The sequence below is a fragment of the Mustela lutreola genome, chromosome 8 (assembly GCF_030435805.1).
Source record: "Mustela lutreola isolate mMusLut2 chromosome 8, mMusLut2.pri, whole genome shotgun sequence".
Classification (NCBI taxonomy): domain Eukaryota; kingdom Metazoa; phylum Chordata; class Mammalia; order Carnivora; family Mustelidae; genus Mustela; species Mustela lutreola.
In genome coordinates, this window is record NC_081297.1 from 99,665,228 (window position 1) to 99,691,913 (window position 26,686).

Genomic DNA, 26,686 nt, shown 5'->3' on the forward strand with positions numbered 1-26,686 from the left:
CTCTCTCTGCCTGACTCTCCGCCTACTTGTGATCTCTCTCTCTGTCAAATAAATAAATAAAATATAAAAAAAATAAAAATATTGTATTACTAACAAAATGCAATGGGGATTATAGTGATACATGAGTAGCACCATAATCTTGCAAACTACAATTAACATTTTTGGTAATTATATATCCACTTAACATTGATACTTTATTAATGTGATACTTTGACTGCTAATATGTTTTTTTTTCTGGCTGGCTTTCCTGCAGATTCATTTCTTAGGCTATTAAGATGTATACTTTTGGCAGCTTCATTTGACATAATTAAGCCTGGGGTATCTCATCTTACCATGATATTGGTATAGATAATGATGTATATGTATATATTTTCTTATGCTTTGTCCTCAGGTGTTTATTCTCAGGGTAAAGATGGTGAAGAGGAAAGTCTGAAATGGGCATAGTTACACTCTCCCATCCTGAGTCCCATAAGAGGAGGCAGGTGACTAGGCAGCTCAGGTACTTCCGGTCAGGGGCTTCAGCCAGTGTCCCAGGGCCCAGGGCCTGAAGCCCTTCCATGGGCTTATGGAGAGAGGCCAAAAAGGTAGCCAGGAGCCCACTCTCCACAGAATGGTGGCAAGCGGCTGGCTCTCTCTCCCCAAGGGCTTGGGCATAGACTGTCCACAGTGAGACTGCCCAACATTTGTACTCGGTCAAGAATGGGATACCTGGTTTCTGATCTTGGTAATGACCACCAGCAGCACTCACAACATTTGAGGGGTCTGGAATTTAATCTGCCTTGTGGGATGCACTAACATTCAGAGACCAGTGCTCCTCTGAGACACCATGGAAACCCAACCTACCCAAGAATGGTAAGATGAGATACCCCAGGCTTCCAGCAGCACCAATAGGATCCTATTCTTAAAGTCCCAATCACCTTTACCTCAAGCTTGTAAGAAGGTTGCTAACTTTTGCACTACTTTGGTCATTTAAAAAACAGCCTATAACCTCATACTGTGTCCTTGAAGTCACTCAGATGACTTCTCGGGGGGGAGAACGGGGCTCCAGACCTTCAATGACATCTGACTCCCACAGAGGAGGATCCAAGTTTATTAAACATTTTTCATTTTAAGGAGGATCTTTCTTCCGATTAACTATTACTAGACGTAGTAAGAGTACTTTATAGGCTATATAACAAAAGCATAAATTTTTTTTTAAAAGATTTTATTTATTTATTTGACAGAGAGAAATCACAAGTAGATGGAGAGGCAGGCAGAGAGAGAGAGAGAGGGGGAAGCAGGCTCCCCGCCGAGCAGAGAGCCCGATGCGGGACTCGATCCCAGGACCCTGAGATCATGACCCGAGCCGAAGGCAGCGGCTTAACCCACTGAGCCACCCAGGCGCCCAAAAGCATAAATTTTTTAAGAAGATTTTATTTTGAAACATTACACAATATGTTAATTAAGTGGAATTAAAAAAAAAAAAAGATTTATTTAACATAGATGTCGCGGCCGGCGTGACAAATCGACCAGGAACGTGAGGGTAAGAGGATGGTGGAAAGAAATGAAGAGACAAAGAGATGGGGACAGGAGGAGCACCAAGGAGGATGTCCAATAGTGCCGAGTTTATTCAAGGTTGTGCGGCATTATATACCTAACAGAAACAATCATAAGAAAAGTATCTATTTTTAGCTGATTACTAAAGAATTTGCAATATGCACAGAAAATCCTTCAAGCTTTCCCATTATCTATTTCCCAAACACCAATAGCAGACCTTCCAGCGCCAGACATACTGACTTCAAGGCCAGTCAAGACATAGTTTGTGTAAGCACAGCAGTCTTACAGTGGTGTAGTCTATAGCCCGTGCAAGGACAGCAAGGACCAGACAAGAATTTCTGACCCCAACCAAATCGTCTCTGACTAGCAAACGTGTGGGAAGTCACGTAGGCGAGAGCACAACATATAGCACAGACCCTTTCTCAGTGGTACTCGACTTTATTGACCTAAGCCTTTTGTTCAGCGATTCAGCCTTTAACGGAGGCACAAGTCAGGGCCTGGTTTGGTCCTTGTCTCAAGCCTTAATATGGCCTCCCACATTTCCCCTTTCCTTTTTAAATAAATTAAGCATATGAATTTGTGCTTGAGTGTGTAGTCGTTGCTGTTCTGCATGAATCTGTACAATGCACCATATTAAAACAAAAGCAAGTAATATAATGAGGAGTTCAGTAAACAACCAGAATGAGTGTTACTAGTGCTGCTATTCCTGCTATCAATAGACCCGGAAGACTTTTGACTTGTTTGAGCTGCAACTGCCTTTTAAGGGCAAACTGATAACCATAATCAGCATACCAAGGTCCTTCTACATCTACGGGTAAGAGTACATAAGGGGGGTTGCATAGTTATAAACACTATCATGGGACCTGTGCCTGACAAAGGCAGGGATACAGGTAGACAACTTGTTAAAACACAGTGGTCACAATGGATATTACACAATAGATGTCCCCCTTGGAAAGAGGTGAGAACTATTGATCCCGAGCCCACTACCAGTAAAAAAGGTCTAGGAATACAGCCCACAAAGTCAGATTGAAGTCCTTTGTGGCAGTGTAACGACTCCTGGCTATTTGCACTCCGATTGGTCCCAGCGCAGCAACCAGTTTCCAGAGTTCTGCATGAAACATCCCTCTCCTGTAAGGGGGGAGACATCTTCTTCTCCTCCACTGATTTCTCCGACTCAGGGTCAGTGTTGCAATTCGTTGCCACAGGGGCAAGGAGTTGGCATCGTCTCTCTGGCATCCAGCGTGGGGTGTCCTCATCCTGCGGGAAAACACAAACAAAACCACGTCCTCTGCGGAGGACAGGGTTAGGACCCTTCCAAGTGCCCATCAGGGGGTCTTTCCACCTAGCATAAGGAAGAGGAGAAAAGTCTGGATGCCAAAAGTGTTCCTCTGCTGTGTGACCTATATCGTCGACATTCAAAAAATTTAAAACATAAAGAATTAAAATTAAATGCATATGAGGAGAGTATTTCATTGTTCCCTGTAGTATCTCCCCCTCTTTTAATTTTTTGAGGTAAGATTTAAGGGTATCATTAGCTTTTTCGACAATGGCTTGTCCTTGTGAATTATAGGGGATGTCCATTGAATGTTCTGATTTGTTTGTAAATAAATATTTTTATATTTTTGTAAGTCACAGACATCTTTTTTTTTTTTTTAAAGATTTTTATTTATTTATTTGTCAGAGAGAGAGAGAGAGCACAGGCAGAGTGGCAGGCAGAGTCAGAGGGAGAGACAGGCTGGCTCCCTGCGGGGCAAGGAGCCCGATGTGGGACTGTGGGACTCGATCCCAGGACGCCGGGATCATGACCTGAGCCGAAGGCAGCTGCCCAACCAACTGAGCCACCCAGGCGTCCCAGCCCCAAGTCACAGACATCTTAAGAAAAAAATATTTTTAGTTTGGAAGAGTAAACATTAGAGAACCAGTAATGTTTAAAATAAGACAAAACATTAAAAGATATAACATTATAATTTTTTAGTTTATATAGTTCCATGTTACTAAATCTGGTGAATGCAGTTTTAGTTAGTTCTGGAAATTCTTATCCATTTTAGTTTTAGGATTTTCAAGTATATCAAATATTTGTGTTTGTCTTGATATTTTACAAGAGAATTAAAACAATTACAAATGACAAAACTCAGAATAGATATGGTTAAATTACCAGGTGATGACCTTATCAAAATATTAAAACTTTAAGAAATGTATAGAACTCAGAGTAGTTACAGCACTTACCCAAATGTCACCCAAGGTTTATTATTGGTTTAGTAGTACTTATTGAGTATTTTAGTATATCAAGGAAAAGCCTTATGAGTTAAAGAGATTTCATTTATAATTTAAATCTTGTTGGCAATTGCTAAAACCTTAGAAAGTTTTAAAATACATGGCTAAATATAATTAGGGATGTTAAACACCTGATGAAACAAAACAAAGAAACTGGGTTTTCTGGGCAGGCAAAGAGAAAATCATAACGGATCAATTAACCTAAGAAAACTTTGCCCTTTTAAACAGAGAGAAAACCAGCTTTTTAATATCAGTGTCTTCTCTTTTTTATTATTATTAAGCATGTAGTCTTAAGATAGTGGGTTTACTGGGTTTCCCTCCCATCATGAATGATGTCGCAGACAAAGGGAGGGGAATCTTTTACATGTTGTCCTGACCATACCTAAAGTTCCTTTCCTGAAGATATCCCTTCACAAACCTTTTACAACTTGCTTTTGCATTTAGGTTTTGTCCCAAGTCATTTCCTTCCAAACAACCTTTCATTTAGGATAAAATTACCTTCTTTTACTTTTAATAAAATGCAGTCTCATTCCTTAAATCTTTCTTACATATTTCCTATTTTCCTACATATAGGGTTGCTTTCCTTATTTCCATCAGCCTCACAGTTAGCAGAATTTTGCTCTTTTAGAAATATCTTAATCTCTAGTGAAGACAAAATATAAACCAATTGTGAACAGTTACAACAGAATTTTTTAGAAGGCAAATTCTGAAACAGTTAAGTATAAAACATGTTTATTCTTAGTTTTTTTTGTAGCAAGAAGTCAAAAGCATAAACCTATATCAAGTACTTAATGCTTTAGTATTTTATTTCATTTGGTTAAGACCTAGATGTCCATAATTTAATTACATTTGTCATCCAAAGGCACTCCAACCTCAGGGGCGTCTAAAGGGTCTGATTGTGAACCAGTGAGACCAGCGATTAACTCAGGAGAGGGAGGAGGACTATTTGTGCCCAAGTGCTGATACACATCCTCTTGCTCATCTACTACCAAATCACAGGGGGAATCCCGAGAGGCTATAGATAGTAAATCTATAGAGTGTTGCGGATCTAAAGCCTCCCAAATATCCTCCCAAATTTTTATTGTTCCTTTAGGGCAAGCACATGGACCCCTACTTTTTAATTGATTTTTAATCTTTTGCCCCACTTTTTGCCATGCATCTAAACTTATAGTTCCTTCCTTTGGGAACCATGCACATAACACTGAAACAGCGTCAAAGAACTGCTGCAAGGTTCGTTTAGTAACCTTGGACCCCCTGCTTTTTCGTTAGGGCCTGCAATGCTGTCAAAAAGAAAGTTTGTTCCACTGATTGACCTTGCCCCATGTTATTTTACTCCTGTTGTGGCCCTGAAAAACCGGGCTCCTCTTACCTGGATTTGGTAACTACTTACCTATAAGTGCGCACTTCCTGAATGTGCTCAGGTCCCCTGTCGCGTGGCCGGTGCAACAAATCGACCAGGAATGTGAGGGTAAGAGAATGGTGAAAAGAAATGAAGAGACAAAGAGATGGGGACAGGAGGAGCACCAAGGAGGATGTCCAATAGTGCCGAGTTTATTCAAGGTTGTGCGGCATTATATACCTAACAGAAACAACCATAAGAAAAGTATCTATTTTTAGCTGATTACTAAAGAGTTTGCAACATGCACAGAAAATCTTTCAAGCTTTCCCATTATCTATTTCCCAAGCCCTAATAGCAGACCTTCCAGCGCCAGACGTACTGACTTCAAGGCCAGTCAAGACATAGTTTGTGTAAGCACAGCACAGTCTTACAGTGGTGTGGTCTATAGCCCGTGCAAGGACAGCAAGGACCAGACAAGAATTTCTGACCCCGGCCAAATCGTCTCTATCTGACTAGCAAACGTGTGGGAAGTCACGTAGGCGAGAGCGCAACATATAGCACAGACCCTTTCTCAGTGCTACTCGACTTTATTGACCTAAGCCTTTTGTTCGGCTATTCAGCCTTTAACGGAGGCACAAGTCAGGGCCTGGCTTGGTCCTTGTCTCAAGCCTTAACGTGGCCTCCTACACATAGAGAGACAGCACAAGAGGGAACACAAGAGTGGGAGAGAGAGAAGCAGGCTTCCCGCTGAGCCGGGAGCCCAATGTGGGACTCCATCCCAGAACCCCAGAATCATGACCCGAGCTGAAGGCAGACACCTAATAACTGAGCTACCCCGGTGTCCCCCAAAGGGATAAATTTTTGATGGATTATTTCCAAATAGAAATTTTAGGATTTGTGGAACTGATCATTCTTGTGGAATAATTTTTCTAAAAATCTGTAAATCTTGGGGTGCCTGAGTGGCTCAGTCTGTTGAGCATCTGGCTCTTGATCTAAGCTCAGGTCATGATCTCAGGGTCCTGGGATTGAGCCCTGCTTTGGGCTCCCTGCTCAGCAGTGAGTCTGCTTCTCCTTCTACCTCTGTGATCTCTCTCACTCTCTCTCAAATAGATAAGTAAAATCTTTAAAAAAATAAAATAAATACATGTAAATCTTCCTATGGATCAGTTTTATTTAGATATGAATTCAATTTTAAATGTAAATCATAAATTACTATAATTTTATAATTGTAACATTATCACTGATATAATAGTTACATTGTGACGTTTCCTTTGGTATTTCCTGTAGCTTGTGGAGGGTGTGCAAGAAACCTCAAGTGGCTTCTTCAAACTTTAATATAGTAATTGAAGGTGCCTGTATATTCATTCTATCACTGCATCTTCAGTTACAAGGAAAAATTAATTAAGTTGTTTTCATCATTAATAATTGGTTCATCTGGAGTTTCACATGAAAATGGTATTATTTTCTATTTATAAGCTTGTGGATATTTGATCTCCCATGTTGCGGAAGTTTTCTGAAGTCTTTGGAGAAGTCTAAACTCTAAATTCTAATAATTCAAATAATTCTCTGATTTGCTTTATTTCAGTGTTCATGTGTGTGCTTTTATCTTGTAATAATTTACTGACAAAAAGTATTACCTGAAAGCCAGCAGTTCCCACTGTAGCTTTCAAAAGATTTGTGCAAATATCACAAAGCTGGGATTTGGGGAGCAGATGGAGACCCCCCACAACAGGTCCCAGCACTGGTCTTGTGTAGAGCCCCTTTCTCTTCCTATTGCTGTTGCCACCGCTGCTGCTTCTCCAGTGTTCTTTCTGCTGTTGCTGCCATCAGTCTGGGCTTTGGTCTTTTCCTGGCCACGGTGGGGCCTTGAGACTCCCTGACTTCCCTGAGGCATGAGCATGTGACAAGTGCTTCGGGCATGACTCCTGCTTACTGTACTCCTTTGTCCTGGTTTATCTCTTCTGCTCCTGCACATGTCCCATTGGACTTTATTTTCAAAACACAAGTTCAAAGATAAAATTGTTAATAATTTCAAGTTGGTCACCACAAAGCATAAGCCAAGCATGGGGACCTTCTGAGAGTGAGGCTCTGTACAACTACAGGGTCCACATCTTGAAGTCCGTCCAGGTGCCAGGTCCCATCTGTGACACAAGTAACCCTCTTGCTTAGACCATATACTCTGGCAGACCCAATGATATTTCAGGTGTCACTGATGAGAAAAGATGCGATGTGGGACAAGTCCCCATGGGAAAATTACAGTGCCAACCCTTAGGGTTTGGGAGCAGGGCCATGTTATCTACAGCAGGAATTATGCATCTTTTGAAAAATGGCTTCAAGTGTACCGAGCCCTGATAGAGATAGAACTCTTGGCCATGAGACACCAAGTGACCATGCATCATGAGTTGGGTCCTCTTGGACCTACCAAGTCAGAGTTCATCAAGATCAGCAGTAATTTTACATGTGATGAACTGTTACATTTGGAACCAAGCACAAATAAGATCAGAGAGCATCAGTAAGTGTGTGAAAAGGTAGCCCAAATTCCCATATTGTTCATCATGGTTACCGGGTACCAAAGGGAGGAGGAGACGACCCAGGCTTGGTTTATGGGTAGAACAGCATAGTATATTGGCGCAGGGTGGAAATGGATGGTGGGTTGCATTACAGTTTCACTTAGGGCTGGCCTTGTATGACAGTGGTGTGGGAAAACCATCCTAACGGGCATGGCTTTGGTTTGATGCACCTCACCATCCAGTTTGTGAGATAAGGTAAGTGGTCTGAGGTTGGCATATATATGCGTTCATTGGTAGTGGTGAATGGCCTTGGCTGGCCCTGTCATGGGAGTGGAAGGAAAATGACTGGAAGATTGGAGATAGGGAGGTCTGAGGTAGAGGCAAAAGGATGGATATACAGGAACAGGCACAAAGTGTGAAGAACATGGTGTGACCTATTTATGCTCACCAGAAAGCATTCGCTGTGGAAGAGGCACTAAACCGATTAGACAAAATAGCTTAGTTGGTTTAGGTTTGCCACTCTGCCTGGATGCTGGTGTGGTAGGAACCTCACTCTCAAAGAATGTAATGTGTACAAGTGGGATATCAGAAGTTTGGCTTCCAGCTGATATAACTGAGCAACCACAATTTTTTACTATTACAAAGGAAGGGTGATATCCTGTCACTTTGAAATCTAGTGTCACAATAAAAGTGTAGTCAGATCTCCAAAGTTCCTCTAAGCACTTAAATTTTATGGTTTAAATGTCATTCATCATTAACAGCCTTTGCTTATTGACTGTCTACTATGTATTACTATGTATTTCCCAAGGTCTGTTTAAGGCTTGTTGGTTTTTAGAAGTACTAAAATCCTGTGTTTACCTGGCATCCCAACTTTTTGGATTGAAATATACGAGTCCTCTTCATGTATAGTTATTAAACTGAGAACAGATTGTATTGCAGTCCAAGCATATAAATAAATTCTAATCAGCAAAAATAAAGAGCAGAAATGAGCTTTCATGAGCAGAAGCTGAAACATAGAAATGACCTTTTGAATTTCTCTTATGCTTGGGAATGAGTAATTCCTGAAGTATTAAAGTGAAAGGTTAAATAGATTTTAGAAATCAGCCATTCCAAGCATTATCAAACCTTTCATTATAGCAGTTCAGTATTTATGTGTGTGTCTGAACATGCTGAAAAAAATTATCAAATTGTCAAAAATGTTGAGAGTCTTGTTAAGGTAGTTTTTTTTTTTTTTTAAGATTATATTTATTTGAGAGAGGAAGAGAAAGGGCACGAGAAGGGGCAGGATCAGAGGGAGGAGCAGACTCCCTGCTGAGTGGGGAGCCCAATGCCGGACTTGATCCCAGGACTCCAGGATCATGACCTGAACGGAAGGCAGATGCTTAACAGACTGAGTAACTCAGGCATCCAAGGTAGTTTTTGTTTTTGTTTTTAACAAGCTTTAATTTATTTTTTTGTTAGGTAGTTTTATTTATTTATTTATAAAGATTTTATGTGTTTATTCGTCGGGGGAGAGGGAGAAGCAGGCTCCCTGCTGAGCAAAGGGCCCATTGTGAAACTCAATCCCAGGAAGCTGGGATCATGACCTGAGCTTAAGGTAGCTGTTTAGCGGACTGAGCCACCCAGGCATCTCTTGTTAGGTAGTTTTAAATGATGGGTATCAGAAGGTTATTGACAAGACCCTGATACCTGTTTGGAAATAATTTAAATGTTCATAGCCTGCAGCTTGTGCGCTAGAGTCACATAAATGGCAACCTGTAGGTTTTAGTAAGTTGCACTCAACTTAGAGATAGATGCTTCTTAGCTGCTTGTAAATATAATGCATCACTAGACCTTGTACCTGGTGTAAAATAATGAGTATAATTATTTAAATATTAAAACTCAGGTTCTAAACAAGTTGGAATACTGATTATTATCAGTAGCATAATTGGCCATAGTAAATTTAATTTTAACTATTATCTTTAATCATGATCAGTTTGAAATCATATTTTGTGAGACCAGTAGTTCTCTCCTATACCCAATTAATTGGCTTCAGTCGTTCAGGGAACTCACTTGGGCCCTCTAGTCACCAAGTAGCTGTAATGTAAGATCCAAATATGGGCTGCTCTTTGCTAAGAGTACTTCTAAGATTCTTTTTAATGAGAATCACTTTTCATAGGAAAGCAGGTAGTTGGTTGGTCTTTTGTCTAGTTTGATGGGCTCATATCAGTGAACAAAATAGACAAAAATTCCTGCCTTACCGAGCTTACATTTTACTGGCAGAAGGTAGATAATAAATCAGTAGATGATATAGTATATCGGAGGGTGGAGTATATTACGGAAAAAAGAAAACAATGAGGGGGAATAAGAGAGGGTGGGGGGGCGCCTGGGTGGCTCAGTGGTTTAAGCCGCTGCCTTCGGCTCAGGTCATGATCTCGGGGTCCTGGGATCGAGTCCCACATCGGGCTCTCTGCTCGGCGGGGAGCCTGCTTCTCTCTCTCTCTCTCTCTCTCTCTCTGCCAGCCTCTCTACCTACCTGTAATCTCTCTCTGTCAAATAAATAAATAAAATCTTAAAAAAAAAAAAAAAAAAAAGAGAGGGTGGGAAGCCACAGTTTCAAATAAGGTGGTTAGACACACTAAGAAGATGACGTTTAAGCAGAGACTTGACCCTGGTGAGGTAAGGTCATTTGCATACTGGAGGGATGATCATTCCAACATGTCCAAGGATCTTGAATCTGCTTTCCTTGTTATATTTTATTTTGACAGTTTCTTTTTATGTGATTTGATACTGATGGGAAATGAGAAATGATTTTTGAAGTTCTAGTTAATTTTGAAATGCTGATTGTCAATGATCTATTGTGTTTACTGGTCTCTTTCACCATCCCTTTCAGTTCACTTTTAATTTCTTCATGCATATGTCCCAACAGAGATACCCAGCATGAGGTGCTGAAAACTAGTAATCACATCTCTTACTGCATGGAATTAGAGAACGGGCTGGGAAGTCAGATAAGAAGCAACCCAATTTCAGTGTTTCCCTTTATGCAAGTCCTGCTTGTTGCAAAGTTTGACATGTGAAGGAAGGCTCCCAGGACTCTAGTCAATGCTGGAAACAATAATTTTAAAAAAAAAAAAAGCTAAAAAAAAAACCAAAATAATTTTTTCTATTTCATACATTTTAAATTAAATGAATATAGTAGTAGTTAATATAGTTATAAAACCATAAAATAATATTTCTAAAATAACTTCAAATTCTGATGCCTAAGGAAAAAGTTACTAACAGTTTGCTTTTTTTATAATAACTCCAATTTCAAAAAGGGTCCTATTGTTCTCACTCTGTTTACAAGTATTGTGGTGGTAGTGCCAAGAGACATCAGGTTTTTACCTGTAGGGTCAGGCTCTATTATGAAAATGCCTTGAAAAGTAAAAAGTGTGCTGAACAGACATACAGCACCACCATTGTTCACTAGGGGCATTGTGGATCTTTTTAGTAATACAGCAAATATTTAATAGTGCTAGGAGATAGACAAATACATACTCATCCGTAAGGAATATGTATTTATTCATAATGAAAACCAGACACTTAAAGATTTAAGAGAAGTTCACTTTATTCTTTGTGATGGGCAGTAATTCAGCCTCTCTGTGCCTCAGCTCTCTGAAAAGTGAGAATAAAATAGCACTTACCTTTGTAACTATGTATGGTGAGGGATGTTAACTAGGTTTGTCCTGGTGATCATCTGGAAATATACTGAAATACTGAAGTGTTATGTTGTGTACCTGAAATAAACTTAAAAAAAAAAAGTTTTTATTTGAGAGTAAGTGAAGGAGAGAGAGAGCATGAACGGGGTTGGTGTTGGGGGGGGGAGGGGCAGAGGCAGAGGGAGAAGCAGGCTCCCCACCAAACAGGGAGCCCAACTCCAGACTCGATTCCAGGGTCCTGTGATCCTGACCTGAGCTGAAGGCCCAAGAGAGTCATCCAGGTGTTCTGAAATTAACTTTTTTTTTTTTTTTTTTGGATAAAGATTATTTATTTGTTAGAGAGAGGGAGAGTGAGCACAAGCAGGGGGAGTGGCAGGAGGATGGAGAAGCAGGCTCCCCACTGAAGAAGGAGCCGCATCCCATCCACGGCTCCATAACAGGACGCTGGGATCATGACCTGAGCTGAAGGCAGACCCTTAACTGACTGAGCCACCCAGGCGCCCCTGAAGCTAACTTAATGTTACGTCAATTATACCTCAATAAAAAAAATACTATTTACCCACTTTATAGGGTTAACATGAGAACTAGGATAAATTGTGCAAAGAACGAAGAAGAGTTTCTGGCACACAAAAAGCGCTCAAAACTGAAAATTGTTATTAAATTCACAAAAATACAGTGGAGGAGCATCTCAGAGTTGAGATTTAATATAAAGATACATCTTTCAGGATATCACAAAAACTTTTGATTTTACTGTCAGAATCCGTCATGTCAATTTATTGGTTTGGTCATCTCATGGACAGTTATTAAAAGCCTCATTCTGTTAGGTCCCATGCCTGGGAATTAGTTGATCTTAATCTAGTACTTCACTTTTCACTGAAGGATAAAAGTTCACAGCGTTATTAAATCTCAAGTATATGCCAACTCTTCCAAAAGGTTATTGTCAGAAACTAAGAGCGCCTTGAAGGCGCCCAGATCAGGTGGGGAGGTGGGAAGGGCTGGGTATTGTGTCCGGACTATGCCAAGAAGGGAGCTCCTGGCCTCGGCCGACTGCGTGGTATTTAGAACTCTAGGCCTCATTTCTAGCTGGTGGCTGAATCGGATGCAGGAGTTGCCCTCTTTCTGACTTGAAATCAAGTGCTTAAAAGTGAAGGTGGCGGCGGCCAGAGCGTTCTACCCCCTCCAGCTAAAGGCTTCATCCTGGTGTGTTCTGGCCACATCCTCCTCCTTAACGCGGATCGGATAGCGCTCCCGGGCGAAGTGGGGCCTCACCTGCCGCAGGTGTCCCTAGGGAGTCCGGAGGCGTGGCCGCACCCCCACCCCGCCCCTCCAGGCCGGGAGCTGCGGGCCGCCGCTCGGGTCCCCGAAGCCGGGAGGTCAGGCGTCCCAGGGATTTGGGGCCCGCTGGCGCGGCGCCCGGCCGAGGGCACCCCAGGCGCCGAATAGGCCGCGCCTCCTCCCGGAACTGGCCCGCGCCGCAGGGCGGGAGGAGCGGCAGGAGCCCGGCTATCGCACGCCGCGGGCCATGGAGGTCCTTCCCGCAGGCGGGGGCCGGATGGGGCGCCCGGAGCCGGGGGCAGGGCCGGAGGACGCGGAGGAGGAAGCGGTTCCCGGAGTGCCCGGAGCCCCGTGCCTGCAAGGGACGCCGTCGGCGGAGCGGCTTCGGGGCTCTCGGGACTCCTGGGGGGCGGAGGAGGACCCGGAGTCCGGCGAGCCGCGGGACGGCCGGACCAGCCGCACGGCGTCCCTGGTGAGCGGGCTGCTCACCGAGCTGTACAGCTGCGCCGAGGAGGAGGAGGCGGTGGGCGCGGGCCGCGGGCCCGGGGGTCGCCAGCGGCGCCGCGACAGCCTGGACAGCTCGACGGAGGCTTCCGGCTCCGACGTGTTCCTGGGCGGCCGCGGCAGCGCCGGCGACTCGCGCGTGCTGCAGGAGCTGCAGGAGCGGCCGAGCCAGCGGCACCAGAGGCAGTACCTGCGGCAGAAAGGTGAGCGCCGGGGCCGGGGGCTTCGGGGGCTGCCTGGAGCCCCGCCCGCTGCGCCCGCCCGCGCCCCCGCGCTCACCTGGGCGCACCTGGCCGAGCCGCCGGGCGCTCAGTATGTTTGCAGCGTCTCCTCTGACCTGCTGCTAGTGCCCGCAGTGTTACCAATTCTAGACCAAACTTGGTTCTTACTGCCCCTCGACCCCCATTCCCTCTCGAGTTGTCCAGTGGAACCTTAGCGCCTGGTCACGTGTTCGTGGAGGCCCAAAGGGAGAGGCCGTCCACCTTCTGATTTCCCCAGAACAGCCGTGAGGACAGGTTTGGAGTTTCTGATACGTGTACCAGAAGTTACCTAGAGGGCGCCGGGAGAAGAGAGGTGACTCCTGTGGCTGATTTTTTTTCCCCCTTCCCCTAATCCGCCCTACCCTGGCTACGCACTAGGATAGTGATTCACTAGTGAGGCGGAATAACTCGATAATGCAGTTTCTAAGCAGAGCGAATGAATTCCATTTCTGCCCGCCTGTCTGGTTTCAGGAAGCTCACTAGGCGAATCCCCCCCCCCCCACCCCGCCCCTACAGTGGAGGATTACTGGAGGGCCCCACTGTGTTGGCAGTATCACAGGATTTGACTGCTGGTGCCTTCAGTTGGAAAGGTCGACCTGAAAATGGCCTTCCTTTTGGTGGGTAGAGGCTAATTTGGTATTTCTTTTGTTATCAGACTCTGAGGCTCACGGCCTGATTGAGATTTCTTCCCCCGGTCAACTGTGCGTAATAGTTTGCCTTTCAGGCACTAACACAGTTATTACACTGTCTTTTTTATAGGTATACCAAGACTCCAATTTACAAAAGAAGTAGGATGTGGAAAACAGATGCTAAGTCACCATAACATTTCTTGAATTAATATCCTCGTGCTAAAGTACCAGAAGAGGGAGGAAGGAGAGGATACTGTCGAATGGCCTCCTGTCTCCTGATTGTAGTTGGGGGTGGGGGTGGGGAAGGGGCTGAGGAGGAAAACACACAGCAGAAAAGGAATAAATCTGTCCGCTTTCTCAAATCTATGTAAACAGTTTTCAACTTCCTCTTGGCTTCCTAGCTTTTTTTTTTTTTTTTTTTCTTTCCCATCTGATTGTTACAAATGGCTTCCACCTTCCTCCCTCTGCCTGGGACTTTGCCTGGAATAGGGCCATTTTATTTGATACAGTTATTTGGCTGTTCTGAGTGTCTGTTTATGCCAAGAGTTCCGCAGGGCAGTAGTTCTTTCAGAATCCAACAAAGTCAATTTTGAAGAATTATGATTTGGCTTTCTGTTTTTGCAAGGCTGTTTGCTTTTTCATTACTGAGCAAATTCTGGGGATTGGTAATTTCCTTTTGGAAGAGGAAATTTGGCAAACTAAATTATAAAGAAGAGGTAACAGTACAGCTTTGCATGTGGATTTCAAACCAGTGACCACTCTATTAATTCATAAGACCTCTAAGAGTCTGTTTTTTTCCCAAGTCTCCAGTCTTCTTGCCTGGTTAGTTGCCTGCTAACCTCTTCTTTCCTTTAAATCAACCCTATTAGGATGAACAAAAGTGCCATATTCTAATAGTCTTACACACAGACACCCATTTATTGATGAACATCATTAGAATACTAAGAATAAAGAGCTGTGAAAACAGCTGCCTATATAAATAATTTTATAGTTTATTAGATTACTTGATATATTTTCAGGGTCAAAAAGTGTCCCTGCTAACCTAGTGCTCAGTAAGAATTTCATATAATGCAAATAGATAACCAGTGTGATAATTCAGTCTTCTATTAGGAATTTTGCTGTAGCACTGATCTAAAGATCTTTAACATGTGTGGGCCCTTTATTTATGTGAGATGTGATGATTTCTCAGGAAATCTTGGCTCTGTTCTCAGCATTTTTATAAAGGTGGTGGACTTTGAGGTCAGAATGCTGGAATTCTGTTCATTACTGTTCATTACTGCCACTGTTCATTACTAGCTGTGTGACTTTGGCCAAAATTTTTAACCTTTCTGTGTCTCATTTTCCTCACTTACAAGTGGGGATAATAATAACACCTAACCGGAGAGAAGGCTGTGGTGATAATTACATAAGTTAATGTGTGTAAAATACTCAACAAATGTTAGATATGATTTTTATTATTATCGTATATACCAGAATGCCTTAGAGAGGAGGTCATCCACAGCTTGTCAGTTGGTGGTCTCACTTTTACTCATTTATTTAACACTCATTTAACAGCAAAAGTGTCTGATGTGGTAGAACATACAAAGATAAAGGAGAGCTTCCTTCTGTCTTCAGGATGCTTATGTATCAGCAGATATTACTGTAGAAATTTCTAAACTCACTCTGGAGATTTTTTCCTCCTTTGGACAATACATGTAATTCAGAGAGTCACAGAGCTGTAGGTACCTTAAGAGTCACTAAAAATGATCGTTTGTTGGAAGAAATCTATAATGTAAATTCAAGATGATGATATTCCTACCCTTTTTCTTTAAGGAAGGAAAAATTTTAAACATTGATAGAAAGACTCTTTGTTCAATGGAAAGAATCTAGGAACTTGATCTAAGAGCTCTCTGGTCTCTTGTAGCTTGTTTCCATATTTAATTGTCCTTAGAGCACAAAAAATATCATTTAACCTAAATATGCTCTTACTTCCCACTAGATACCACCATGTTAAACTCAAGGTAAGAGAAATAACCGGCCTTTGTTCTCTTCCCTTATTCTTATTTTAGTGTTATTTATATTGATGTTTATAAAGACTATTCACATTAGTCTCTTAGAATGATCTTGTATGCTAAGCATTAGACATTAGTCTCTCAGAATAATCTTGTATGCTAAGCAGAATGTGAGACTCAGAGCACTACCTTGCCTAAGATCAAAAAGGTAGTTGCTTGATCCAAAGGGAGTTCTTTTTAAGATCAAATACATTTTCCATGTTGTAGTCAAATAAGACTGCTGTTAAAGGACCCCCTTGTACTTCTGTTATACAGACCCCCAAAGTTCATTTTCTTTGACCTCTAAAATTTATTTATTTTTATTTTTGAACACTTCCTTTGTTCTCTTCTGGTCCTCACTAGTTTCTCCAAATCCCTTTAAAAATGAATGGATCCAAATCTCACACAGGACCTTTAATGAGAGCCTAGCTAATGCCAAGCTGAGTGGAAGCTTCTTGCCTGACTGGCAGTCACACTATAGTGACTAATGATAATATCAAGTGACAAACAGGGGCGTCTGGGTGGCTCAGTCAATTAAGCATCTGCCTTTGGTTCAGGTCCTGATCCCAGGGTCTTGGGATCTAGCCCTGTGTCCCTGCTGAGCAGGGAGCCTGCTTCTTCCTCTACCCGCTACCCCCATTTGTGCTCTTTTTGTCTGTCTCTCTATCAAATAAAAAATAAGTTTTTTAAAAGAAAAAGTGTGACAAACAGAACTCCCAATAGTAATGATTATTCATATAAAGATTGTCAATAGTTCTGATCCCCAAATCTTTTTCCACTTGTGGAAAGACAGTTTTTGTTAATATTAATTTTATGAATTTGGAATTATCCTTACTTTATCCATTGAAAGGAAATGTATTTTCTCTCATATTTGAAAAATTGCTGAGTTTCTAATATGTTGTACCTAATAGTCAAGCTACTGGAAGATTATATATTTAAAACAAAACCAATATTGCTATATTCATCTACGTTAAAAAATGTGGTTCTATTATTTACTTTTTTAACTGATCGTGTACAAACATGTAAGTGGTTTTAAAAACATTTGTTATCAGCTATTAGGTTTATCATTGATGTGATAGCCCCAAAAGGATTCTTTTTCTTTTTTAAAAGATTTTATTTATTTATTTGATAGACAGAGATCACAAGTAGGTAGAGAGGCAGGCAGAGAGAGAGGCAGAAGCAGGCGTCCTGCTGAGCAGAGAGCCCGATGCTGGGCTCGATTCCAGGACCCTGGGACCATGACCTGAGCTGAAAGCAGAGACTTTAACCCATTGAGCCACCCAGGCGCCCCCCCAAAAGATTCTTATAAGCTTACCATCTGAGCTGAACTTTAATGATACAAAATATACATGCCAATTTTCAGGCAAGGAAAGGTAAACCAGAGCTAAATATGACAAGAGACTTTGCTTACATGTTGCAAGTAGTCTCAGGGATAAAATTTACCTTACAGTATTTGTTTCAGTGACAGGGCAGGAAATGAGTGAGTGACTTATTTGATCAGAATATCTCAGCTGGGTGCACCTGCATAGCTCAGTGGATTAACTGTATGCTTTTGGCTCAGGCTGTGATCTCAGGGTGGTGGGATCGAGCCCCCTCATTGAGCTCCCTCTTAAGAGAGTCTGCTTCTTCCTCGCCCTCTGCACACAAAACCCCCCCCCCACCGTCCCGCCCCGCCCCTGCTCCTGCTTTCTCTCTCTCTGTCTCAAATAAATAAAATCTTAAAAAACAAATAAAAAGAATATCTTAGCTGAATACATACATGTAATCCTGGGTGAGAGAACCCAGAATTACCTGGTTTAAATGAGTGTTTTAGGTGTTTATCCTATGATTAGCATTACATTGGAATTTGTGTCCCTCTCTGGGTATTTATTTTTTTTCCTTTTTCTTTTTCTTTTTCTTTACTGATAGACACTAATGAACTGAAGACAATCCTTCAAGAGCTAAAGTACAGAATTGGCATTCAGTCGGCAAAGTTACTTCGGCAGCTGAAGCAAAAAGACAGGCTTCTGCACAAAGTACAGAGAAACTGCGACATTGTGACTGCATGCTTGCAGGCTGTGTCCCAGAAGCGAAGTAAGTGCAGGAGTGCAGGTCAGGTTTTTGGCCACATGTGTCTGGAATGTTAGTGGAGTTGAGCAGTGGTCGTGTTTTTGGCTATATTGCAAAGCTTTAAATGGAAGCTTATGGCACTGCAACTAAGAACTATGAACAGTTCAGTTTCCTAGTTTTTTGGTTGCAATGTATAGTACATGTCTGATGTTACAAACTTAGTTTTACTATTTTGGGTTTGAAGTAGTACTTCATTTTGACAGTAGTTTTTACCTGATGCTAAATAATGACTGAAATATTAATTTTTAGAATTGCATCAAATAGACACAACCTAAAAGACATATCTTTGTTCTCTTATGCTTTGTCACTCTAACAAGTGCATTAAGAATTGACTTAAGAGAAGGACACTTTTGTAACAGGATCTTACAACTTGCTTTGAAATCTAAAAAGGACAAAATATTTTAACAAATTAAATCTGTCTCATGAGTCATCCATTCATAGCTAAGAACTGCATGGTTTGTTGAGTTAAAAATGTTAAATCACTGATCTATGTTTAATAATATATATAAGAGCTTGTGAATTAATTTTTTAAATTCTCCCTGCAGTAGTTTTAGTTTTATTCTGCTAACATGTCCTCATTTTTTTTTTTTTATTCTTTATTAACATGCAGCATGGCAGAACAGTGTGTTCAGGTATGGCAAATAGAGACACCAATAATGTTTTGATAAAAAAGCGTGCGAGAGCTTTTCAAGTGCACATGATAGTTAGTTGCCTTACTTTGTTCCTTTACCCTGTCACATTTTATTTATTTTAAAGATTTTATTTATTTATTTGACAGAGAGAGATTACAAGTAGGCAGAGAGGCAGGCAGAGAGAGAGAGAGGAGGAAGCAGGCTCCCTGTTGAGCAGAGAGCCCGATGCGGGACTCGATCCCGGGACCCTGAGATCATGACCTGAGCCGAAGGCAGCGGCTTAACCCACTAAGCCACCCAGGCGCCCCTACCCTGTCACATTTTAGAAAGTGATACCTTTTACAGTTTTTTAAAATTCCAAATTAAGATATGTCTGTTTTCATAAAGCAATTTTCAGGGCTTGATTAGTTTCAGATAATAAAATTAATGGCTTAAATGCCATTCTTCTGTTCATTATTAAAAATAAATACCACATTTTCTTCCTCTTGTTTTATTATATTACTGTTTGTTATCCCCAAATTATTATTCTTGCTGTTTACTAAACAAGGTTTCAATCTAATGTATATCAAACAGGATGTTGCTTAAATATCATGATGATATAATGGTCCATTGGGAAAGGGGGGGAGAAGGTCATTGAATAGACTGGTTTTGAATAAGGTTTTCTCCAGAGCCAGGCACTTGTCTGACATAGCTAGAGAAGGAGAATACAGATGGAGATACACATACGCATCTGCATATATTTATATATGTCTATCTACAAAAAGTTAGAGTGTGTTGTCGGTATTGGATATTTTTCCATGGATTCTGATTCCCAAGTGTCGAGTAAAAATGCTATTATTTTGCCCTTTTATTTTGAAATACCTTGATTTTTCTTTATTTCAACTGTGTTTTCATCTACCCATTATTATCATTTGTACCAGAAGTTAAAAGCACAAAGTGATAAATGCATGGAGTTTGGGTGTATGGGAGAGTCTAAGGGTGCATGGGACCAGTATAAGGAGATGGAGAGGAATGGCTGGCTGGCACGGGATCAGGGGTTGATAAGTACCAGGGGCTGATAATCGTTTAGGGTCTAAATTTACTTGACTGATAAAAGGAGTGGCATTTGTGTCTTTTCAGAAAAATGTGTTCACAAGCACCTAATTCAATTTGCGAATTTGTGAATGCAGCCTTCCTATGTATTTTAGAGTTTGTCTCTTTAAATCCAGCCACAGTTTTGTATTTCAGAGAAAATGGGATGAATGCCTCTTAACCTCGGGAATTCAATTATCACCTTGGCAATAAGACTTAACTAAATGGAACAGAATTTTTTTGTTGTTGAATTAAGAAAGGACAATGGATCAGAATTATCATTCTCATCATACATTATATTATGACGTAGACATTACTCAGAATTTGACTGAATGGTTATTTCTCCAGAGGTTAGATGTTTTGGGACTCAATGTCTGATTCCCATAGATACATTTGCTTAGAATTCTAAAGAATTTAGATTTCACTATTTTACACTGAATAACTGAGCTTTCATTTTAGTAGTGATGGGCAGTGATGCATTTAAATACAACAAGCATGTTGACTTCTTGGTATTTCACATACAAAAGTCCGGATAAACCCCCTTTCCCCTGCTCTATATGGACCCAGTGCTTATAATGCTTTCCATAAGTGATGCTCCTCCTTCTATAACATGTTGTAATATAAAACTGTTTTAATCTTTGATATTAAAATGGGTCATTTCCTGTTGATACACCAAAGGGGATATGATGATTTCCTAAGTAAGTGTGGATAATGAACCAAAATGACCAGATCGTTTTTATTTTGAACATGTATGATATAACTGCCTGGATATTTTGGTTTCCTATACCAAGGTTTATGGTAGAATCCCTTTCTTTCTTTCTTTCTTTTTTAAAGATTTTATTTATTTATTTGAGAGAGAGGATGAGAGAGAGAGCATGAGAGGAGAGAGGTCAGTGGGAGAAGCAGACTCCCTGCCAAGCAGGGAGCTGATGCGGGACCTGATCCCAGGACTCCAGGAGCCGAAGGCAGTTGCTTTACCAATTGAGCCACCCAAGCGCCCCAGAATCCCTTTATTTCAAAACAGGGGTGGGAATAAGAAGAGCAGGATCACTGTATGCCTTGTGAAATGCAAATTTTTCCCTATATTTAACTGTCTATCTAAGGATAACCATGGTATAACCAATTTAATATTAATAATAACATTAATGATAAGAATAGAAGCAGCTGTCACTGTTCATTAAGTACACGGCTGTGTGTGCAGGGAGATCTACTTCATGGCTTCAAGACAGTGAGAAGAATAAGATAAATATTTGGCCTGGAGTTAAGATTTTTAAGTGATTTGCTTTCCTTATGATTTAACTACTTTTTCCCCTGAAGGCAGAAGGAAGGTCCTCTTAATTATCAGCATTTCCTAATATTACAATTTTCTGCATCAGTGTAGTAAATATTTAAGTTATTTATGCTGGTTGAGTTTGTGAAATGGTGGTATAATTCAAGTGATAAAATCTAGCTGTCATCGGAAAACTGTGATAAGAGAAAAGGGTGGAAAAAATGTGAACATTCATGGAAGTATTGTCTTTATTTTAACCTTGTCTATAAGTACAGGAATTTTAAAAGCTTACAGCCCTATTTGATTGATGAATTTACCCCAACATCTTGATAAGAATGTGATTAAGGCTTGCTCTCTTTCATAAATGCCTGGTGGTCACTGATACTTGTCAAAGAGTTAGTGGTCTTTGTTCTTTTCCTATGGTTGTCTTCTCTAACACAATACCTTGTTTTCTGTGGCAGGAGAAGGAATTTGTGTGGCTGAGTTTGGTGGCACTGACATTCAACATTTTCCGCAAAGAAACAATTCTCTGTGTTTTTAAAAACAAGTTATAAAAGTAAATGAACTTAAAAAGAAAAAGTGAATGCACTCAACCAGTCATCTCACTCCTAGAGAACTGAAGTTATATGTCTCCATGAAAAGTTGTACATGAATGTTCATAGCGGCATTATTCATAATAGCCCCAAAGTGAAAACAACTCACATGCTTATCAGTGGATGAATGGGTTAATGAGAGAGGTATATCCATATAATGGAAGAGTCTTGTCATAAACCAGGAATGAAGTACTGATTCATGTTACAAGATGGATGACCCTTGAATGCATTTTACTAAGTGAAAGAAGTAAGACACAGAATTCCATGTTTTGTATGCTTCTATTTGGAATGTCCAGGAGAGGTAAATTCATAGAAATAGGAAGTTGATTCCTGGTTGTCATGGTTTTTTACTGGGATGATGAGAATGTTCTGTAATTAGGTGATGGTGATGGTTACACAACTTGTGACTATTCTAGAAATTGCTAAATTATACAGTTTAAAGGGGTGAATTTTCTGGTGGTGTTTAAATTATATCTCAATACAAAGTGTTAAAACTATAAAACACTATGGAAACTTTGGAAAATACAAAATTACAAAGAAGAGAAAAATCATTTTCTAAAGACAGTCTTTTCATAGTTCCAAATATTCAAGTTTTTTTTTTTTTTAAGATTTATTTATTTTATTTTGAGAGAGAAAGAGAAAGAGAGGAAGCTTGAGCAGGAGGGATGGTTAGAGAGAGAGGGAGACAAGCAGACTTTCCACTGATGTGAGGCTTGATCCCAAGACCGTGAGATTGTGACCTGAGCCAAAATCAAGGGTTGGATGCTTTAACTGCCTGAGCCATCCAGGTACCCTCAAGTCGTTTTTTATACAAAGTTTTTCCAAAGCCAGTGTATTAAAGAACATTTTTGTATCCTTTTCTTTTTGCCATTGACATAAATTATCCATAAATACAGTTTTCAATGATTAATGCACTGATTTTCAATCTATTTTTTTTTGTTGTTGTTGTTATAACATTATAATAGTGAAGAATCTTCTTTAATTCATGAGTACAGAAACACAAACTGATTTAAGGGAAAAAGGAAATTGATTGGCTTACATAATTAAAATTCCAGGGTTGTAGCTTCGGGGGTAACTAAATCAGATACAGCTGTTCAAATAGTTTTTTTTTTAAATTTTATTTATTTATTTGACAGATCACAAGTAGGCAGAGAGGCAGGCAGGGAGAGAGGGGGAAGCAGGCTCCATGCTGAGCAGAGAGGCTGATGTAGGTCTTGATCCCAGGACCCTGGGATCATGACCTGAGCCGAAGGCAGAGGCTTTAACCCACTGAGCCACCCAGGTGCCCCTCAAATGTTTTTTTTTTAAGACTGATCTCTTAGCTGTGCTTTCCTGTACACTGGATAACACCAAAATGGCCAATAGAGCAGCTTCTATTAAGCAACATTACCTCAAAGAACAGATCTCTTTATCCATAGTTCCAGAAAGTTCCATAATTCACTTTCCTTGACCTAGTTGGGCCACCTGTTCACTAAAAATCAATAACTATTTATGTGTTGTAAGAAGGTGGTCAAGTGATAAGTGCTATAGGAAATTTAAAAAAAAAAATGGTAAAGACAGATTTGGAGTGGCTAACAATTGGTACTGGTGTTGCCAGTCTTTTAAATTTTAACTATTCTAGTGAGTGTTTGTTTAATGGCTGTGTGATTTTTAGTTTCATTTTGCTGATTACTTATGTGGTTCAGCATCTCTTCATATATTTATTGACTATGTGTCTCCCAAGAAAAGGATTGTCAACTTTTTCTTATAGAGTTTTTAAAGTGTTCTAGATATGATGGTATTTATTTTGGAGAGAGAGAGTGCAAGCCAGTGGAGGAGCAGGGCGTGAGGGAGAGAATCTGAAGTAGGCTCCCTGCTGAGTGTGGAACCGAGCGTAGGGCTTGATCTCAGGGCCCTGAGCTCATGACCTGAGCCTGAAACCAAGAGTCAGGTGCTCAACCAACTGAGCCAGCCAGGGACCCCAAGATCTTTTACCTCTTTGCTTAGGGTTTATTCTTAGGCATCTTATGGTTTTTGGCATATTTTATAGTTTTCTATATAGAGGTCTCACATATCTTTTTTTTTTTTTTTAAGATTTTCTTTATTTATTTGACAGAGAGAGATTACAAGTAGGCAGAGAGGCAGGCAGAGAGAGAGAGGAGGAAGCAGGCTCCCCGCTGAGCAGAGAGCCCGATGCGGGACTCGATCCCAGGACCCTGAGATCATGACCTGAGCCGAAGGCAGCGGCTTAACCCACTGAGCCACCCAGGCGCCCTCACATATCTTTTACTAGATTTATTCTTAGGTAGTTGAGGTTGCTTGCTGTTTTAAATTGGTATGTTTTAAAGAATCCTTTTTTTATTTGTTTCTGATACATAGAAATATGATTGTTCTCTGCATATTGACCTTATATCCAATGCTCTTACTTTTTAAATTGTTGATTCTACTTATTTATAAATTCTTTTGTGTTTTATGTTTTTTGAATTTTTATTTCATTGTTTTTTAAAGATTTTTTAAGGGGGGGAAGGGCAGAGGGAGAGGGAGAAACAGAATCTTTTTATTTTTATTTTTATTTTTCATATCCTTGAATCTATATTTATTCCAAGATGGCATTTTTCAAACAGCTTTGGTTATATATTTTTTTAAATTTTTATTAACATATAATGTATTATTTGCCCCAGGGGTACGGGTCTGGGAATCATCAGGCCTACACATTTCACAGCACTCACCATAGCACATACCCTACCCAATGTCCATACCCTATCTCTCCCACCTCCCTCCTCTCCAGCAACCCTCAATTTGTTTTGTAAGATTAAGAGTCTCTTATGGTTTGTCTCCCTCCTGATCCCATCTTGTTTTATTTTTTCCTTCCCTACCCTCCACAACCCTTTGTCCTGCCTCTCAAATTCCTCATATCAGAGAGATCATACGGTAATTGTCTTTCTCTGATTGACTTATTTCACTTAGCATTAATACCATCTAGTTCTATCCACATGCAAATGGTGAGATTTCATTCTTTTTGATGGTTGAGTAATATTCCATTGAGTATATATACCACATCTTTATACATTCATCTGTCGATGGGTATCTGGGCCTTTCCATAGTTTGGCTGTTGTGGACATTGCTGCTATAACATTCGGTGCACTTGCCCCTTTGGATCACTACATTTGTACCTTTAGGGTAAATACCTAGTAGTGCAATTTCTGGGTTGTAGGGTAGCTCTATTTTCAACTTTTTGAGGAACCTTTGTGCTGTTTTCCAGAGCAGCTGCACCAGCTTGCATTCCCACCAACAGTGTAGGAGGGTTCCCCTTTCTCTGCATTTGTCAGCATCTGTCATTCCCTGACTTGTTAATTTTAGCCATTCTGACTGGTGTGAGATGGTATCTCACTGTAGTTTTGATTTGTATTTCCCTGATTCTGAGTGATGTGGAACACTTTTTCATGTGTCTGTTGGCCATCTGGATGGAGAGACAATCTTTTTTTTTTTTTTAAAGACTTCATTTATTTATTTGGTAGAGAGGGAGATCACAAGTAAGCAGAGAGGCAGGCAGAGAGAGAGAGAGGGGGAAGCAGGCTCCCCGCTGAGTGGAGAGCCTGACGTGGGGCTTGATCCTAGGACCCTGAGATCATGACCGGAGCTGAAGGCAGAGGCTTTAACCCGCTGAGCCACCCAGGCGCCCCCTGGAGAGACAGAATCTTAAGCTGGCTCCAAGCCCCCTGTAGTCTGATGTGGGGCTCGATCTTACAACCCTGAGATCATGACCTGAGCTGAAATCAAGAGTCAGATGCTTAACTGACCCAGCCACCCAGGGCCCCAAAGATTTTATTTTCTTTTGAGTTATCTCCACACCCAATGTGGGGCTGAAACTTACATCCCTGAAACCAAGAGTAACACGCTCCATTGACTAAGCCAGTCAGGTGCCTCAGTAAATTCTTTTGTATTTTTCAAAGAATGTAATCTTTATCATCTGTGAACACTGTCAGTTTTATGTCAGTTTTCATTACCATTCTTTCATTTCTTGTTCTTGTCTAGTTAGGACAAGGTCAACCTTGTACTGGTTAGGACCTCCAGGATAATGTTGAATAGAAGTAGAGATACTGGGGTGAAATTTTTATCTCAGGTACAATCTCAGAGGGAAAGTTTTTTTTTGCCCTACCATTTCCCTATTGAGTACAATGCTTACTCAAAGTTTTCTGTAGAAATCCTTTATCCAATTATGAAAATTATCTTGTCCAATTTGCTAAGATGTTGAACTTAATCATGTACTTTATTGTTATTTTGAGATAATATGTTGACTGTTAAGACAACTTTGCATTCCTGGAAATATCCTAATTTGGTTATGAGATATATATATACACACACACACATATATCTAGATATATGTGTATGTATATAGATATAAATATATCTATATATATTTATGTATATATTTATATATAAAATATTTTAATATTATATAATTTAGATTTTATGTATAATTTATATATATATATTTTTAAAGATTTTATTTATTTATTTGACAGAGAGAGATCACAGTAGATAGAGAGGCAGGCAGAGAGAGAGAGAGGGAAGCAGGCTCCCTGCTGAGCAGAGAGCCCGATGCGGGACTCGATTCCAGGACCCTGAGATCATGACCTGAGCCGAAGGCAGTGGCTTAATCCACTGAGCCACCCAGGCGCCCCTATAATTTATATTTTATTTTAATTTTATTTTATATTAATATATAATTTTAATTATATATTGAATATTATAGATCTATAAATATATATTTATATCTATCTGTATGTATAGATATATATAGATACATAGATATACATAGATATATAGATATATAACTTCCAAGACTGAGTAATAATTACCAGCCCATTAGAAGCTCCTGAGTGCTCCTCCCTGGTTGAAATTTCCTCTCTTCCTCACATCTATGTTAGTCATGCCCTGACTTTTCTTTATAGTTTTTCTACTTCCTGTGTACTTTCCTAAACAATGTATAATTTT

General features: G+C 40.5%; 1 protein-coding gene and 1 long non-coding RNA gene across 4 annotated transcripts in view; one reads left to right on the top strand and one right to left on the bottom strand.

Moving 5' to 3' along the window:
• Positions 1-1,837: 1,837 nt before the first annotated feature.
• LOC131839105 (uncharacterized) lies at positions 1,838-11,407 on the bottom strand. The gene is made up of 4 exons (XR_009356796.1): positions 11,322-11,407; positions 10,251-10,743; positions 5,201-10,024; positions 1,838-2,824 (listed from the first exon to the last, which is right to left on the bottom strand). It is a non-coding gene; the product is annotated as an uncharacterized LOC131839105 (long non-coding RNA).
• A 1,312-nt stretch (positions 11,408-12,719) lies between these two features.
• The window catches only part of TBC1D30 (TBC1 domain family member 30), an 82,276-nt gene continuing 68,309 nt past the window's right edge, over positions 12,720-26,686 (top strand). Inside the window, exons 1-2 of one of the 3 annotated variants that reach the window (XM_059186231.1) lie at positions 12,720-13,318; positions 17,943-18,107. In XM_059186231.1, coding sequence (XP_059042214.1) covers positions 12,859-13,318; positions 17,943-18,107 — 625 coding nt within the window. In that variant the 5' untranslated portion in view covers positions 12,720-12,858. Of the gene's footprint in view, positions 13,319-17,942; positions 18,108-21,701; positions 22,011-26,686 lie in introns of those variants that run through there. The other 2 variants (XM_059186230.1, XM_059186234.1) reach the window with 2 other exon arrangements.